The sequence below is a fragment of the Rhinatrema bivittatum genome, chromosome 2 (genome assembly GCF_901001135.1).
Source record: "Rhinatrema bivittatum chromosome 2, aRhiBiv1.1, whole genome shotgun sequence".
In the NCBI taxonomy this organism is placed as follows: domain Eukaryota; kingdom Metazoa; phylum Chordata; class Amphibia; order Gymnophiona; family Rhinatrematidae; genus Rhinatrema; species Rhinatrema bivittatum.
Window position 1 is genome coordinate 301,072,856 of NC_042616.1, and position 19,084 is coordinate 301,091,939.

Genomic DNA, 19,084 nt, shown 5'->3' on the forward strand with positions numbered 1-19,084 from the left:
TTCGAGCAGGATTCTTTACCCTTCCTGGGGTATATTGTATCCTCCACAGGCTTTCTTATGGACCCTGAGAAGGTCGCAGCAATCAGGCACTGGCCACAACCACAGGGGGTGAAGGCGCTCCAATGATTCCTGGGATTCGCTAACTTTTACCCGCAGTTTCTCCCCCACTATTCCCAGAAAGTAGCTCTGCTGACGGCCCTTATCAGGAAGGGCTCCGACGCTAAGCGCTGGCCGCAGACTGCTGTACGAGCCTTCCAGGACTTAAAAGAGGCATTCCTCCAAGACACCTGCCTCCGTCACCCAGACCCCCAACGCCTGTTCATCGTGGAGGTCGACGCCTCTGACGTGGCGGTTGGGGCCGTTTTAAGCCAGTTATCCAAAGGAGGAAAACACTTGCCGTGTTCCTATTACTCCCGCAAGTTCTCTCACGCCGAGAGGAACTATGGCATAGGGGATAAATAACTACTGGCCATCAAACTCGCCTTTGATGAATGGTGTCAATGGCTGGAGGGGGCCCAACACCCGATAACTGTCTACACAGACCACAAGAACCTGGAGTATCTGTATCGCGCCCAGTGCCTTAATCCACGACAGGCGCACTGGTCGCTTTTCTTCAGCCGTTTTAACTTTGCTCTCCATTACCGACCCACCTCCAAGAACGTTCGAGCGGATGCTCTCTCCAATACAATGGAGACTGAAGATGATACCCCCTCTCCTCAGTACATTCTGGATCCGGCCAAGGTTCTCCTAGCGGCTTCTGAGGTGGCTCCCGTGGGGAAGACTGTGGTGCCGTCCCGCTCCCGTCAGAAAGTGTTAGCCTGGGCCCACGACTCTCTGACCGCGGTACATCCAGGAATGGCCAGGACCCTGGACCTCCTGTCGGAATTCTATTGGTTGCCACAGCTGAAGAGGGACGTTCGCCTCTATATCCAGTCATGTCCCACCTGCGCTAGGCAAAAACCCCTGCACGGATGTCCCTGGGGTCTTCTTCAGCCGCTACCAATTCCTACCGAGCCCTGGACCTACCTGTCCACCGACTTTATTGTCAATTTATCAGTTTCAGATGGGAAGACCGTGATCTGAGTCACGGTCGATCATTTTTCAAAGATGGCCCATTTTGTGCCCCTCGCTAAACTGCCATCGGCACCAGAATTGGCCAATCTCTTTACTCAACACGTCTTTTGCCTCTGTAGACTCCGTTTGCACATAACCTCTGATTGTGGTCCGCAGTTTACTGCAAAGTATTGGAAGGCCTTTTGCAGGAAGTTCGGCGTGCAGCTTGATTTAACTATGGCCTTCCATCCCCAGGCCAACGGGCAAGCCGAGCGCACCAATAAGACATTGAAGACATTCCTACGGTCCTTCATGGGGGACCTCCAGGATGATTGGGTTTCCTTGCTACCATGGGCGGAATTCTCCTATAACCGCCACAAGCACTCTGCGACTGACCAGTCCCCGTGTCAGCTGGTCTACCTGAAGATCCCGAGGCCTCCTCTACCTCTGCCTTTGACGGTACCATCTCCTGCAGTTCAATTTACGGCACAACACTTGCACAATCTATGGCAAGCCACCCAGGAGAAACTCCACCTGGTGGCACCAAAGCAAAAAAACATACGGACAAGTCTCGGCGGCCTGCCCCGGTCTTCCTTCCAGGGCAGAAGGTATGGTTGAGTACCAGAAACATCCACTTACGGACTCCCTCTAGGCACCTGGCCCCCAGGTACATCAGTCCATTCACGGTAGTCGAATTAGTAGGGGCAGTCTACTACCGGTTGTATCTGCCTTCCACCTTGAGGATCCATAACGTGTTCCACATGTCCCTACTCAAGCTGGTGATTCTCTCAGCATTTCATGCCAAGCCTCCCGAGCCTACCACCGCTACTGCTGACCCTGATGTCATCTACACCGTAAAAGGTGTCCTGGAGGTTCGATCCACCACCGCCGATGGGAATACCTCCTCTCATGGGAGGGGTATGGTCCAGAGGAGAATTCCTGGGAGCCGTCTTCCAATATCCTGGATAAAAACCTCCTTCGTCAGTTCCATGTGGCTCACCCGAGTAAACCCAGGCCTCCAGGGAGGGGGCATAAGAGGGGGGGTACTGTTACGGTCCCGGGCCGTGCCCCGGGACCTCCACCTACCTCGAGGCCAGCCTGGCCACAGGAGACCTTCCTCAACCCGGTCCTGCTGCGGGAGACCTTCGACGGCCGGCCAGGCTTGGTTCGCGGCCTACCATGGCGCTCCCCATGAGAGGGAGATGCCATCGTCGGCCCGCAGCTGGCCCCTCCCCCTAGGCATGCGCACGCGCCAGGGGCTCAACATTTAAAGGGGCCAGCACGGGAATCGCTGGTCAGCTACCCAGATGATATCAGACATTGCCGGGTTATTTAAACCTGGCAGCTACAACAGGACTTTGCCTTGCAACGAGGTTCCTCAGGTTTCTGAGTCTTAAGTTGCTGCATTTTCCCTGGATTGCTTCTATCGTCTGGATTCTGACCCAGCTTGCTTCCTGACTTGTCTTCAGCCTCTCCCCCTTGGTTTTAGTATCAACATCTGACTTCTGGCTTTCGTCCCGGCTCCATCCCATGACTTCGTCTCCAGCTTCTGTTCCTGGTTTGGTATTGACTTCTGACCTCTGGCTTCTGACCCGACTCCGTCCACGACTCCGTCTTCTGCTTCATCCCTGGCTTTGGTTTGAACCTCTGACTCCTGGCTTCTGACCCGGCTTAGCTCCTGGACTCTGACTTCGGCTTCTTCCTCACCTCAGGTATCAGGTACTTGCTGGCCCAGAGGATTCTCCTAAGTCCCAGCAGCTCGGGCCCCTCCCGGGGGAGCCACGGGCTTCCGAGGGTGAAGACTCTTCAGCTACCTGGGCCCAACCTTCGTCCATCTCTTTGGCTGCTGCCTGGATCCTTGGTCGCATAATGTCCCACCTAAGTCCAAGAGCTCTGGGTCCCTACGGGTTCCTCCTGGAGGGACCTCGGACCTCCAGTGGTGAAGCCTCTTCTGAGTCTCTTCCGTGCTGCCTCCCGGCTGGGACGCTTGCTGTAGTCTTTCATAGCGTACCATCCACCGTCCCAACCGGCCCAAGGGTCCATGACCGTAACAGGAAAGGTGAACAAGTAGGAACCTGGAAGCAGGATGAAGAGCCGGAGGCAAGGATATCAGGATAAGGACTGGAACGCAGAATATGTGGAGACAGGATGGACAAGGACACAGGATCCGACAAGAAACCTGGAACCACGGAAGAAGACGAGGGAGCTCCCACAAAGAACATAGGACCTTGAAGAAGCGAAGATGGACCTCGGAGCCTCCTGGATCGAAGAGTTGGAAAAGTCAAGGAATCCAGGAGCAGACTGGCTCCTTGTGAAGGCAATGAGGGACTGATGAGGAGCCCTTTTATAGGACTAAAGAGAAGATGACCAGATGATGTCATCAGGTGGGGCCGTGGGGCTTTTCCTGCCATGGGCCCTTTAAATATCCAAGAGAGGCGCGGTCACGCGCATAGAGAGGCTAGGACCGGGGACAGCGGCGGCAGCATCCATGCCACAAAGATCAGGCTGGAGGCAGCACTAGGCTGCAAAACAGGGCCCATATGTCGGTGGCTCCATGCCGCAAAGAAGGAGCAGGTCAGCAGTAGCTTTCTGCTGCAAGGAACCTCAGCGGCGGCAGCTCTGCCCTCTGCGAAGAACAGGTGACAGCGGGACTCAGGCCGCATGGGTGGCAGGCCTCCAGGCTGCAGGAGATAGCAGAGTCGATGGCCGTTCTGCCCACCACGAGGAACAGGTGGCGGCGCTCAGGCTGCATTAGAGGTGAGAGGCTGTTTGCAGCTAGGCCCGCAAGCAGCATCGTAACATTTGTTTAGCATTTCAAAAAGAAAAAGCAGGCTTACATGGTCAAACGCCTTTTTGGAGTCGAAGCTGACCAATAGGGAACCCAATTGTTTTCTTAATGAAAGATCCAAAGAGGCCAGTGTGCTCCGGACATTCACAGTTGCTTGCTACCCCTTCACAAAACCCACTTGGGCCCTTAGTATTAGCTTGGGAAGAATAGTTACCAAACGATCTGCCATAACTTTGGCTAGTATTTTTGTCACAGTTTATAAGAAAGATGTCTATATGAACTAGATTGGCCCGGATTTCTGCCAGGCTTGGGTAAGACTAATTTGTGGCCCAATTTTCCTGCCAGTTAGTGAATCACAGATCAATCAGCAAGCCAAAAACTTTCTTCGGGGGGCATATGTTATCGGCTAAAATCTTGTAAAACTCATTAGTTAGTCCATCTGGGCCTGGGGACTTACCTAGTGCTAGGTCTTTGACTGCCATTGCCAATTCTTCTAGGTTAAGCAGGGAATTTAAATATTGGAAATCTTTTTCCTGGACTGGTAGGTACATCAGTTTTAGACAGATAGTTCTGTATTGCTGCAGTTTTGCATGGTTCGGCTATGTATAAATTTTGGTAACATTGCAAAATATTTCCCCATTGTCTATAGTGCTGGTGACTGTGTCTCATTAAACCATGACTTTTTATGTTCTGTGATTTTGTTCTTTAGAAAAATTTCTTTGATTTTCCCTGGCACTAAAGTCAGTCTCACTGGTCTATAGTTTCTTGGATGAACCCTGGAGCTCTTTTTAAAGATGGACTTTATTTTGGCCATCCTCCAATCTTCAAGTAGAATAAGCAATGTCAATGATAGGTTAGAAATTACTACTAATAGATCTGCAATTTCATTTTTTAGTTCTTTCAGAAACCCTGGGGTGTAAACCATCTGGACCAGGTGATTTACTGCTCTTATTACATCTTCCAGGTTCACAATGATTTGTTTCAGTTCTTCCGAATCACTGACACTGTTTCCAAAACAGGTATCTCCCCAACATCCTCTTCAGTAAACACCGAATCAAAGAAACAATTTAGTCTTTCTGCTATCTTCTTGTCTTCCCTAAGTGCTCCTTTAAACTCTCAATCATCTAATAGCCCAACTGATTCCCTCACAGGCTTCCTGCATTCAATACATTTGAGAAAGCTTTTATTATGAGTTTTTGCTTCTATGGCCAATTTCTTTTCAAATTCCTTTTTGCTTGCTTTATCAATGTTTTACTTATAACTTGCAAATGCATATGCTTTTTCCTATTTTCTTCAGAGGGATCTTTTTTCAATTTTTGAAAGAAGTTCTTTTGGCCAAAATAGCCTCTTTCACTTCCCCTTGTAACCATGCTGGTGGTCATTTGGCCTTCATTTAATCTTTTTTTAATGCATGGAATACATGTGATTTGGGCTGTCAAGATGGTATTTTTAAACAATGTTCACACCTGATATAAACTCTTAACCTTTGAAGCTGCATCTTTCAGTTTTTTTTAACTATTTTCCTCATTTTATCAATGCCTAAGCCCAGGCCGATCCAGAGGCCGGGTCCCAATGCCTGAGCATCAGCCCAGGCCCAGATCCAACACCAGGGCCCAGTCAGAGGGCATGTACTGATCTCAGAGTGGGTTCCATGATGTCTCCTTCTTTCCTATTATACTCCTTCTCCCCATGGATGACTCCTGTGTCATCCTTCCTGATGATCCTATGGCCTCTTTCAGGGAAAGGCACCCTTCCTCTTGATTTAGAATAAAAAGAAGGAAAATATATGAGCCCCTGGATCTTAGAGTACTCGGTAAAACAATCAAAAGTGATACTCCAAGGAATTGCAGTGAAAATGGTAAAAGACCTTCCCTTCAGGCAATAGAAAAGATCTCTAAAAGCATGGTACTTAAATTGGGCAGCTCCAGCCCTAGCACAAATGCGTGGGTGCCACTAATAACAGGCACGCAAGGCAGCCAGCTTGGTGGCTCCTCCCTCAGCCTTGGACTTACCTCTGGCTCTGGGTGGAGGAGTAGGAGGGGGCAGAATTGGAAGTGAGCATCTCTCCCTATCAAAGTGCCGGCCTCTTGTCAGCATGTCCTGCTTCAGGGGATGTGGGAGGAGGCTTCTCTTCCTCCTGTGATGACAGGTTTAGGATGCAGCACCTCCAGGTTGGTCTGGCATTTGGCATGATGACATCATTGAGATGCATCCTGGTGCCAGGACTACTTGATTGCACTGCATCTCCTGGCCAAAGATGTGGTGGAGGGGATGGGATCAAAGGGAGATTTAAAGTCCTATTAGTTCCTGCGGCTCCCCTCTTCCACTGACAAACCTGGGATGTACTCTTTTTACCTCCCAGCCCACCCTAACCTTGGTAGCTAGGTGGACTTATGTTAGATGAGCATTATGTTGGAGTTGTTGTTGCTTCCCCTGTCGTGTCAGGGTGACCAAATCCAGGGCAAGAGGCAAAGGGGGTAGTCAGGTACCAGGGAAAGTGCCAGTTTAAGGTAAGGTAAATGGCTTTGGCCACTTCCTTTGATAACACACTAGCCATTGAAAGGAAGAGATGTTAGGCCAGGAAATGGGGCCTTGATGGTGACCCAATGGTGTCTCGACTACCCCAGTTAATGATTAAAAGTACTCTGTCTCCATACTTTGCCCCAGGTCTCAACCACAGAGATCCCAGATTCCTTTCTGAGCAAAAATAAAAGAAAATAGAGAACAGCAATGAACATGCTGCCCCTAGATGTGTCAGCTCAGCCTTCCATATCTTAAAATGGTGGCAGGAGGCTTTATATGCCAGGAACCCACTATAAGAGCATCCTGCACAGGGGAGCTATCCCTCATATAGATAACTCTGTTTCCCCCTCCCCCCTCGTTTTAGGAGAAACCACCTGCTGCTGGTAGAGAAACGTTAGGCTTTCAACAAAAATGATTATACTCACTAAGCATGATTGGTTTGTGGAACTCACTGCATTGTTAGGAATGAAATTACTTTCAGCAATGCAGTTAGGAATATAAGGATTAAAAAAAAGAGTGAATGAAAGTAATCTCATTTCTGAAAGATCCAAAAAGCAGTGACAGATAATTGAAGTTTACATTCTTGTTTTAGTTTTTTCTTTATTCAGTATATGATATAGACATTTTAAGGTTTTAAAAAATTGGAGGAAGGGCTAAGGAGGAAGGAGGTTTAATGGGGAAAAGTGGAAATGTTATGTTGTGGACTGATGTGAAAGCTTCTATTGTTTATATATTTTTTCATCGGGTTATATTGCACTTGTTTATATTTTACGCAGGAGAATCAAAGTTCATGGATGTATGTTTGACTTTGGCTAAAATTTAATAAAAAGTAAGTTTATACAAAAAAAAATAAATCCTGAGCATATTTTATCAGGCATAAGGTGTATGAGTAGACTTGGTGGGGGTGATATTCAAAGTTAACTTATGTGCATTAAGTCCACTTTGAAAACTGGTGCAGCTATACATGTTGAGCTGCTTTGTGGCTCGGCAAGTTAGTTGGATGCACATATCAGACGGGTATACTCAATCTGCTGAATATACCCAGCTATCTTAAAGTTAGCCAGATAAATGTATCGGCTAATTTTAGGACTGGTCAGTGGCATTACCACAGTTAGCCGGATAGGTTATCTGGCTAACTCCGCTCCTCCCCAGAACAACTCCTGCCAACCCCCAGAACGCACCCGACTTATTCGGATAAATTCTAGCTGGATAGCTAGTTATCTGGCTGGAACCTAGCTGGATAATTGGCTGATAATGCCGGTTTTGACATTTACCTGGATAACGTTTCAGTTAACCACCTAAATGGCTTTTGAATATGGACCTCATATTTGCTGGTTAACATGTGTGAGATTACAAAATTGCACCAATTTTATCCATTGAAAATCTACCAAAATTATAGCTGACTTTGTGGAATGGCATTCACTGTAGTATTGTATATAACTATAATCTGTCTCTCCTGGATTCATTCATATACTAGAATAAGATTTCATAACCAAAAGCATGTGGTACTCAGCAAGAAGAAATGCAAAAGGCATCCGGAAGTGATTAAAATGTTTCTTCTGTTTCCTTGCAGCTTGTGGCCAATGCTGTCCTTTTCATCAGTGTAAATTTGTCAGGAGTCTTTGTGAGGATTCTGACAGAAAGGGCTCAGAGGAAGGCGTTCCTGCAGGCCAGAAACTGCATAGAGGACAGGTTAAGGTTGGAGGACGAAAATGAAAAGCAGGTCAGTTAAAAAAAATATTGCTGTTGTATCCCATATTTTTTATGAACATCATCACTGCAAGTTGCACACCGAGCAGGGAGCTGACACAAGTTGCACACTGAGCAGGGAGAAGGCACACAATCCCTTTGCACAGGTCAGTCAATTATCACTACAGTTTAATTTAGGCAGCAACAGGAGCACAGCAATAACAAAAGCTTACACAATGGCAGCAGAGTAAGAGTACTTAAAGAAAGCCTACTGCTCAGCTAATTATGTTCTAATGTAAACCGGGGTGAAGGCTATCGCTAAACCTCGGTATATAAAAAGCTCCAAATAAAATAAATAAATACAACTTATTACAGATGCATTGAATTAGCCTCTACTCCTACAATTTGTATATGCAAGGCAGAATAACAAATCCATGATTATTGACTCATTGAGAGGTATGAGCAGAAAAAACAAAATTTGTCAAAAATGTTCCTGACTAGAGTTATTTGAGATAAATGAGAGATGGGAATCCTCTTGTTATTTCTATATTGCCAAATATGAATGTTACGTATATATATTAGGGATGTGAATCGTGTCCTCGATCGTCTTAACGATCGATTTCGGCTGGGAGGGGGAGGGAATCGTATTGTTGCCGTTTGGGGGGGTAAAATATCGTGAAAAATCGTTAAAAATCGAAAAATCGAAAAATCGGCACATTAAAACCCCCTAAAACCCACCCCCGACCCTTTAAATTAAATCCCCCACCCTCCCGAACCCCCCCCCCCAAATAACTTAAATAACCTGCGGGTCCAGCGGCGGTCCGGAACGGCAGCGGTCCGGAACGGGCTCCTGCTCCTGAATCTTGTCGTCTTCAGCCGGCGCCATTTTCCAAAATGGCGCCGAAAAATGGCGGCGGCCATAGACGAAAAAGATTGGACGGCAGGAGGTCCTTCCAGACCCCCGCTGGACTTTTGGCAAGTCTCGTGGGGGTCAGGAGGCCCCCCACAAGCTGGCCAAAAGTTCCTGGAGGTCCAGCGGGGGTCAGGGAGCGATTTCCCGCCGCGAATCGTTTTCGTACGGAAAATGGCGCCGGCAGGAGATCGACTGCAGGAGGTCGTTCAGCGAGGCGCCGGAACCCTCGCTGAACGACCTCCTGCAGTCGATCTCCTGCCGGCGCCATTTTCCGTACGAAAACGATTCGCGGCGGGAAATCGCTCCCTGACCCCCGCTGGACCTCCAGGAACTTTTGGCCAGCTTGTGGGGGGCCTCCTGACCCCCACGAGACTTGCCAAAAGTCCAGCGGGGGTCCTGAAGGACCTCCTGCCGTCCAATCTTTTTCGTCTATGGCCGCCGCCATTTTTCGGCGCCATTTTGGAAAATGGCGCCGGCTGAAGACGACAAGATTCAGGAGCAGGAGCCCGTTCCGGACCGCTGCCGTTCCGGACCGCCGCTGGACCCGCAGGTTATTTAAGTTATTTGGGGGGGGGGTTCGGGAGGGTGGGGGATTTAATTTAAAGGGTCGGGGGTGGGTTTTAGGGGGTTTTAGTGTGCCGGCTCATGATTCTAACGATTTATAACGATAAATCGTTAGAATCTGTATTGTATTGTGTTCCATAACGGTTTAAGACAATATTAAAATTATCGGACGATAATTTTAATCGTCCTAAAACGATTCACATCCCTAATATATATATAGATGGAAAAACTTCTCAAAAGTGTTTTTTTCGAGGTTTTAGTCAATACTATGCCATCACTAGAAAAAGACCAAAATACCTCTTTTTTAACTTCACATTGAATGAACGTTAATCGTTTAATTCACTTTCAATCAATGACCTCATATCCGGCAATATTTGGTCGGAGCCTTAGAGTATTGAGTATACCGACTGGTAAGTAGTATATATCGCACTACCACTCAATATTATAATCATCGGTCATTCAATTGCTTTTTTGCATTTTTTGTGTCATATCCCCTTAAATTGTGTCAGTTCACCTTAATAAAATGTTGATATTTAAAGACATTTCTTTGTCATATCGCTACTTAGCTTTGAATTGTAGACATTTCTTTATCATGTCGCTACTTAGCTTATTTTTATGACGTGTATGAAGAAACCATTCGACTCTATGCCGTGAGGATAGTAAATGCCCGACACGGTCCGTGTTTCGGTTTTTCACCTTCTTCATAGGGCCATGATTTTAATGGTCAAAGTTGATGTCCGTGCTCTGATGTTTGTGTTTGTGTTTGTGTGTTTGTGTTTGTGTTTGTGTTTGTGTGTTTGTGTTTGTGTGAAGAAACACAAACATCAGAGCACGGACATCAACTTTGACCATTAAAATCATGGCCCTATGAAGAAGGTGAAAAACCGAAACACGGACCGTGTCGGGCATTTACTATCCTCACGGCATAGAGTCGAATGGTTTCTTCATACACGTCATAAAAATAAGCTAAGTAGCGACATGATAAAGAAATGTCTACAATTCAAAGCTAAGTAGCGATATGACAAAGAAATGTCTTTAAATATCAACATTTTATTAAGGTGAACTGACACAATTTAAGGGGATATGACACAAAAAATGCAAAAAAGCAATTGAATGACCGATGATTATAATATTGAGTGGTAGTGCGATATATACTACTTACCAGTCGGTATACTCAATACTCTAAGGCTCCGACCAAATATTGCCGGATATGAGGTCATTGATTGAAAGTGAATTAAACGATTAACGTTCATTCAATGTGAAGTTAAAAAAGAGGTATTTTGGTCTTTTTCTAGTGATGACGTATATATATATTACTTCACATAATACTATAATATGGGCATCCAGTACCTCACTCATCCATCACCGCCTTTCACATTCCAAAAATTCACAGACACATTATTTTGGGTAAACAAGGCCGCAGCTTTATTAGATTGAAGGCCCGAGCCATACAAACAACTTAACCCCCCTTTTCTTCAGCTTTCCCCACCCCCCCCCTCTATCTGCCGCTCCCCCCGGCAGGATAGCCTCTTCCAGCCAACCGGCTCACCGTTCCAGCACTCCCCCCCCGGATTCAAACTCCCGCCGCCTGCCTGCAAGGAGCCAACCCGGGTGGACTCCCGCCGCCCACCTGCAAGGAGTCCGGCTGGATCGCTCCCGCCACTTCGAGCAAGGAGCCCTTCACAGACAACAGCCCCCAGTTGTCAACCCCATCCACCTTAGCTGAAACCCTATTTAACCATTAACACAATACATAACTATTCTGACTCGGGCCAACCGCCCAGCAACCACCCCAGCTGCGACAACACCCCCAACCGTGAACAGAATACACACGATAAGCACATGGGCGGGTGGGAGGGAATCTTGCGCCGCTGCCTGCCCTTGCGCCGCCCGAAGTCCTTCTGCCTTCCCCCACGACCTACTGACCCCCTCCTTCTCCCCGTGCCGACCGTCGTCCAATCAGGGCCGCCGTTGCCTAGCAACGCGCCCTGTCGTGCCATTTCCTGCTCTCTCTTTTCCTCGCTTCCTCCCTGCTTCTCCCCCACCCCTATCCTTTGCCCTTCCTTTGACCTGGCTGTGCTCCCGCGCTAACCCCCCCCCCCAGCTTACTTCCCCCCCACCTCCCGGGGCCGCCCGATTCCCGAGTGGGCCTGGGCCCACATTATACAGCCCCGAGCGGACACTAGGTCCACTCGGGCGCCAGAAAAATATAAAATAATAGATTAGTTTCAAAGAATTGCATCCTTAAAATTCATACATTGATATAAATCTGTATTTTTTTCTATTACAATTACTTAGGGACTCAAATGAGATTGCTACTGTTAGAAATCTGGAAGTTAATATAGCATTAATTTAAACGAAACTTTCTTTCAGTGTATAGTGCATTGTTCACCCATGTAAAAAAAAAATTTGGTTTGAATATTACCTCCCTTGCGGCCTAATTTTAAAAGGCCGGTGCGCACCAATACCAGGAGATATTCGCATGGCCGGATGCGTGCGCACCGCAGCCATGTGTGTGTTAGTGAGTGGGCTTAAGTTAGGGGACACAAAGCATGCACAGTTAGTTCATTTTAAAATCCCTGCATGTATCTTTCTGCATGCACTTTGCACCTGTTTCAGAAGTCACCATGTTCCCCTGATGGGCTGCATTTTCAAAAGGAAACCCTGTGAATAATTTCCTTTTCAAAAGCAGCGCACTGACCAATTGTTACAGCATACTTTTTGGCCGTTACGAAGGGCAGATTCAAAACTGGCCTTCCCTATGCATGCTATTCATCAAGGAAAACATAGGGAGGATAATGTTTGAGAGACTTCTGTTTGTAAAAGTAGTGCTTCAACTGCAAAAATTGGCTTTTAAAAACCATGCCATCCATATCTGTCCATATTATGGACAGAGGGGAGAGGTATTCCATGGGTGAAGGCCAGGTGGGGTTGGAACTTTCAGGAATGTTTGTTTATTTTAAAACCTATGACGGTAGCTTTTAAGCCAGCCCAGGGGCGCTCGTGTGTGTGTGCGTTCATCAGACCACACCCAAGGATGCTGACATTTTATAACATAGCCTGAAAGTGAGCACATATGTAGGCAATTTTCAGTGGACGTATACCTATCTGTGCAAATTCCGCTTCTATGGCATAAGTGGGAGGGGTGGGGGTGGGGTTAATAGACACGCATCAACCAATGTCAATACCAGTTTTCCCAGTTTGTTCCCAGCTCGCCCAGGTAAAGGATAGGACTTCCAAATCCCCCCTAGTTTAAATTCCTTCTTTCCTCCCTGTTAGCCCCAACCCTTAAAACCCCACCAATCTATCTATTTATCTTTTTTATTATTTACACGTCCTCCATAGCTAACAGCAGAGGACCCCTGGGCTCGCACCTGTGCGCGTAAGTGTTTACGCACTAATTTGAAGTTGAAATCCAGGAATGCCCATGCCCTGCACAGACCACACCAACCTCCTGCCCCTTTTTTGGAATGTGTGTACTCTCGTGGCTTTTAAAATCCGCTTGGCACACACTGCCTCAACATATTCTCGTATCTCCCCATTTTGGCACGCGTCAAACTTTTAAAATTCAGCTATATACATGTAAATTCTCTTGGCTAAACTGCACACATCAAACTGTAGGTGTAATTGTGTGCACATACTTTTGCTGGGATATTTTTCGAAGCAGACTTATGCATGGAAGCCCACTTTGAAATTTGGTGTAACTTATGCACATATTTTGCTATCTTATGTGTGACGTTACAGAATTGCTCCTCTAAATAGTAGAAGCATTAAAACTGCGCAAGGTTCCACATAACTATTTTTTTTCAGTGTGGCAGACTTGCATCACATTAAAAAAAAAATGATGCTGGAGTCATTAAACTGCGCACCATTTTGTGCAGAAAAGAAAACAGAGTTGTAAAACGTGGTACAAGCACTCATCAACCTGTCAACATGGCTGCATAACTTGCTTGTACAGCATTGAACACACATGCACAACCAATCTTCCTGTTTCCTGGCTCCCCACACTTGGCAGGAACATACTCTGTAAAAGACTGCGTTCCACCTGCTCTCAGGATCAGGGCTGAGAGGAAAGAAGATTGTATGGGCAACAAGGAGGTGGCTCATTTCTGACATCCCCAAGCAGGGAGTTGACCCAACAAGGAGGAATAATATCCACCCAGCTTTCTTAGGCAGGGAGAAGCCAAACAAAAAAGGGAAAATAGGACCTAGATGGATCCTCCTCCATCAGCAGTGTAGAAGTACAAACAGTCAGCTCAGGATCTGTTTACCCAGCCACTTCCCAGACCCTTCTCACCTGTGGCCTATTTTCAGTCCTTCACATTGGATGAGGTTTTGGAGACTGAAAAAGGAATAGAGAGGCAGGAAGGAGAAATAATGCAATTAATTATGACTAGCTCTAGCCAAAGGCTAAAAAGAGTGAAACCAACAAAATCCAAATACACAAAAAAAATCACTCTTGATGTTAAGCAAAAGAACACTTATATTTAAATATTAACTGACTGCACATCAATTTTGTGTCTTAAGTCAAAAGCACAATACTAGTAATTAAATCATAAGCCATACACTAATATTCATATATGTTTTTGTCAAAAAATTTTGTTTATGTATATGTAAAACAACTTATCTGGAGGAGTGGACCTGTGCTCAAAAATATAGCTGGCAATAGATGTTGAGGTCCCGACTCTGGCTCAGAGTTTCGAAAATGACATTTCTGCATGAGGGGTGTAAATGGTTATTTATTTTGTGCACTGTCATAATTACAAACAATGCCCTTAATGAACAGTAAAGGCTCTGCATTGGTATCCTAACCTTCGGGAATAAGGTTCTTAGCTCACTGCCAGTGTCGAGTGTCCTTCATGTTCCTAAAAATAAGATCTGTTGTAGAAACTAACTGAATACTTAGACATTCAAAAACCACAGATTCACAGTATATTCAGCATATCTTCAATGTGCACCTAAGGATCAAAGAACCCATAGCTATCATACCATATTTGAGAGCTACTAGAAATATAAACACTGTTGACTAAATAAATGCTAATGTACAAAGTGAAGCCTTGGAGAACACTGTTTAAAAAGGTACCAAACTCCCAGTCATGCCCTAAAATGAGGAGTCCATGCTACAATGACTTTTATTATGTGTGTTTTATCTATGACCCGTACTGGACAATTTATTTGGATTTAGCGGGGATATAAGAATGTTAAATAAATGCTGTGCAGTTCACAGCTGCTGGAAAAGTGGCTTGGGCCTGGATTTATCAAAATGCACTAAATTTTGCATGTGATAGGAAAAGGAATGTGTTTTATGGTAATAGGCTATTTATTGCAAAGTGCACTATCTTAGCACTTTGCATAGGTGTTAGTGCAAACTGTGATAATTTTTGATAAGTGCCAGAATAGTTGTATTTCCTACCTACAACCACTGGGTGGGAGAGAGAGAGAGAGAGAGAGAGAGAGAGAGAGAGAGAGAGAGAGAGAGAGAGAGAGAGAGAGAGAGACTAGCTATAAGGCCCTCATACTAGGTAGGTATTTATACCTCTATATGAGTCCCACCTAGCTACTCGAGGTGAGGTTTAGGTATTAATGTAGGGGATAGGGGCCACTTTGACATTCAGAGTGAGATGTACGAACAGAACAGTTCTCTCTTGTGAAGATTTGATGACCTTCGGAGTGAGGAAACTCACCCAAAGATGAGATTTGTGCAATGTTCTCTCAACCTAGCTTGATGTTACCCAGGTAGAGAGTCCAATTCCCCACCCGACTAAAAACTAAATATGGGGCTTCCTGCTTGAACCTCCCATCCCCCACCCCCAAGCCCACCAAAAGAAAAAACAAATGCTGCAGTTCTATCACCCGAGCGGCCTCCTCACTATTCCCTCAGAAAAAATAATATTGGAATATCAATGTGGCCTGCGAGCCCCCTTGTCATGCCCTCCCTCCTCAACCCCCTTCATATCATCCAGGTCTCCAGTAATGCAGCAGTATCCTAGTGTTCTCAGCAGCCTCCAGTGTTTTGCATCGCTGTAGACTACTGGGGGTGCTAAGATCTTAACACAATCCTGGTTTCCTGAGAGATTTGGGGCTGCCCGGTGGGGCAGGAGGTTTGTGGCTGGAGTTGGGGGGGGGGGAGGGGGAGCAGGTGTGCAGGGAAGCTCCTGAGGTGATAGGAATCCAGGCATTGTTTCTTTTGGAATAGTTAGAGGGAGAGAGGGGTTCAGCTGCTGGATCCCACTTGTAGGTATATTTAGAGGGATGGGGGATCAGGCCAATAGACCTTATAGAAATGTGTTTTTAGTTTAATTTTGCAGCCTCTTAACAATGTTTTAATATAGCTGGTTAAATAATCTGGGTATACATACCTGGATAACTTTCAGACTTAAAACAGCTATATTCCAAATAGCTAGTTAGGTTTGAAAGTACCCAGATAACATTGCTCAAATAACTGTAAGTGAGTATATTCAGGGGGATGTTTATTCTTCTGAATATCTCTTACAACTTATCTGGATAACTTTAGTTACTCACTGCTATTCTGAATATTTTTCTCATTGTTTCTTTCTTTTTAACATCAGAACCATCTTTCCTTTCTGAGCATACTACCAAAGCATTTATTATATCACTCATCACCTCCCACTTAGACTACTCCAAAGTGTTTCTCACAGGTCTCCCACTGAACAATCTCTCTCTCCTACAATCTATTCAAATTCAGCTGCATTACTCACTTTCCTCCAATGTAGCTATGAGCATGTAATCTCTCTTCTCAGGTCACTACACTGGCTGTCTATCTGCTTCTGCATATATTACTACTGGGGAAATTCTGTGCACACATTTTAAAATTCTGTATAATTTATATTGGTCAAAATAACATAATATACATCACAGTATTTCAGTAATTAACTTAAAACGTAATACAGAAAATTTATTATTCAAAGATGCAGAGTTATAAATATTTTGAACAGAATTCCCCTAGAAGTACACTAAGGGAATTCCCCTAGAAGTACACTGTCTCTTCTACCCTACTCACCTTGCCAGCCCCCTTTCACTCTGCCCTCTCAGCGCAGAGTGGAAATGTTTGAGCCTATCTTTCCCCTCCCCTCCAGGCTCATCCCCTTCCACTATCTCCAGCCCCCAGCTCTCCAGTCCTAGAATTTGACCACTCTCATACAGCCTTTCACACAGGTGCCCTCTGGCCCTCTCACATACACACATACCCTCACATAGGCTCCCTCCCTCTATCACACACACACACATGCTCAGACAGGCTCCCTCTCTCTTGAGCACGTGCACACACACGCACACACACATACAATGCACACCTCTCTGCTACCTCTTCGGGAGACCCTCAGAGGCCCACCTAAGCCCAGGTGGTCCGGGTATCCAAGGGCTCAACCCACGGAACCCCCGGACTGTTATTGGTGAACCTCCAGCTAGCCTCTGTCTCCTTGTGTGTGCCGCCTCCTGGTGGCAGGTGCCCTCTGGGAACCCTCAGAGGGCCGTACCAATCCTGTGCCAGGCCAAGCGTCCACCTCCAGCACAACAGGTTTCCAAGGCCATGGACTCAACGGAGTCCTCTGCCTTACAGGCTATTCCAGGCCTGACTACATGTGTCCGGGAGCAGCAGCAATTCCTGGAGGCATTGGCCACCTCGGTAGAGAGACTAAGGTCACAATTCGAAGAGTCCACCATGGCCAACCCAGGGACTCTAGCTATCAGCTCTTCCTCTGCCTCATCGCCCTCATGGGCACTGCTGGCCCTCCCAGCTCCTCCCCATTTCAATGGGGATCCTTGTCTCGGCTGGTGTTTTATCAACCAATGTTACATGCAGTTTGCATTACAGCCTTCTTTATTCCCAGATGAAGTGATGAAGATCACTTTTATCTTATCTTGTTTGGAAGGGAAAGCCCTGGCATGGGCCTCCCCACTTTGGTAGTGCTCTGACTCCGTACTCCAGCAGCTCCCTCAATTTATTTCCACGTTCTGATGCACCTTCGATGACCCAGGCCGATAGGCGGTCGCCGGCCACCATCTCCTCCACCTCCGCAAGGGGTCCCATTCCTTCTCAGAATACACCGTGGAGTTCCGAACCCTGGCTACAGAATTGGGATGGCAGGAAGACTGCCTGCGGGCACTCTATCTTGATGACCTGTCAACCACTCTGAAAGATGAATTGGTAGCCCGTGAGATTCTCTCGTCATTGGAGGACCTCTTTGCTTTAGTTAAGCGGATTGACCACTACCTCCAGGAACAGCACTGGGAAGTAAAAGCCAGTCGACGACTGACCACCTTGGTCCATTAGCCCCAGATCAAGGGCATCATCGGCGGCCTCCCCGCCAAAGGAAGAACCGATGCAAATAAACCACGGTCTTCTTACTCCTGAGGAATGCCTCCGAAGATGGAAATCTGGTCTCTGCCTCTACTGTGGGGGTCCCGGCCACCTAATCCATACCTGTCCGGTGCATCCAGGAAACTCCAGAGCCTAAGTCCGGCGGAAGTCCCGAGCTTGGGAACTACAGTTACCGGCCCTCAACTTCTGCTGCCTGTCTCCCTCCTCCGGGAGGCACACTCCTTATCCACCACCACCTTTGTGGATACTGGGGCTGGTGGGAATTTTGTTCTTGTGGAACTAGTTACACTGCTCCAAATTCCTACTCAATCCCTTGAGGTGCCTTTGTGAATTGCCTCCATCCATGGAGAACCTTAACCTGATCACATCACCCATCACATCCTAGCCATCCGACTGACTGTAGGGATTCTCCACGAAGAAGAGATAACTCTCCTGATCCTAAAATAGTCAGTAAACCCCATTGCCCTCGGTCTACTATGACTACAATTACACTCCTCACATTTCGATTGGGAGTCGCTCCAGCTTACCCAGTGGGGCTCTCGGTGCCAAACCCATTGTCTATGGCGGGCGTCCCCATCCGTATCGTTGCTAACATCCACGCCCCTTCCTGGGCTACCTACACCCTACACTGATTACCAAGTCATCTTCTCCAAGCAGCAAGCCAACATCTTACCCCATCTCCGGAAGTTTAACTGCCCAATTGAACCACTACTCGGCAGCACACCTCCCAAGGGCAGAACTTACCTGCTCTCACTTCCAGAGACCCAGGCTATGTCCGCCTTTATCAAGGAAAACCTATCCAAAGGTTTCATTAGGCCCTCTATATCCCCTGCGGGCGACGGGTTCTTTTTTGTGAAGAAGAAGGATGGTGCCTTAAGGCCGTGTATTGACTACCGAGGCCTGAATGCTGTCACCCGCAAAGACTGATACCCACTGCCGCTCATCAGTGAGCTGTTTGATCGGCTCCAGGGGGCTCGTATCTTTACTAAGTTGGACCTACATGGGGCCTATAATTTGGTCCGCATTCAACCCGAGGATATATGGAAAACCACATTTAATACGTGGGATGGACACTACAAATGTGTAGTGATGCCCTTTGGGCTTTGCAAAGCCCTGGCCATCTTCCAGAAGATGATGAATGAGATCTTCCAAGACCTCCTATACTCCTTCGTCGTAGTCTATTTGGATGACATCTTGATCTTTTCCAGAGACC

General features: G+C 46.7%; 1 protein-coding gene across 1 annotated transcript in view; it reads left to right on the forward strand.

Annotated features, from left to right (window-relative positions):
- Positions 1-19,084, forward strand: part of ADCY1 (adenylate cyclase 1) — a 676,474-nt gene that overhangs the window by 55,964 nt on the left and 601,426 nt on the right. Inside the window, exons 4-5 of the mRNA XM_029587086.1 lie at positions 1,231-1,512; positions 7,938-8,087. Of these exons, the coding sequence (XP_029442946.1) occupies positions 1,231-1,512; positions 7,938-8,087 (432 nt within the window). The remainder of the gene's footprint in view (positions 1-1,230; positions 1,513-7,937; positions 8,088-19,084) is intronic.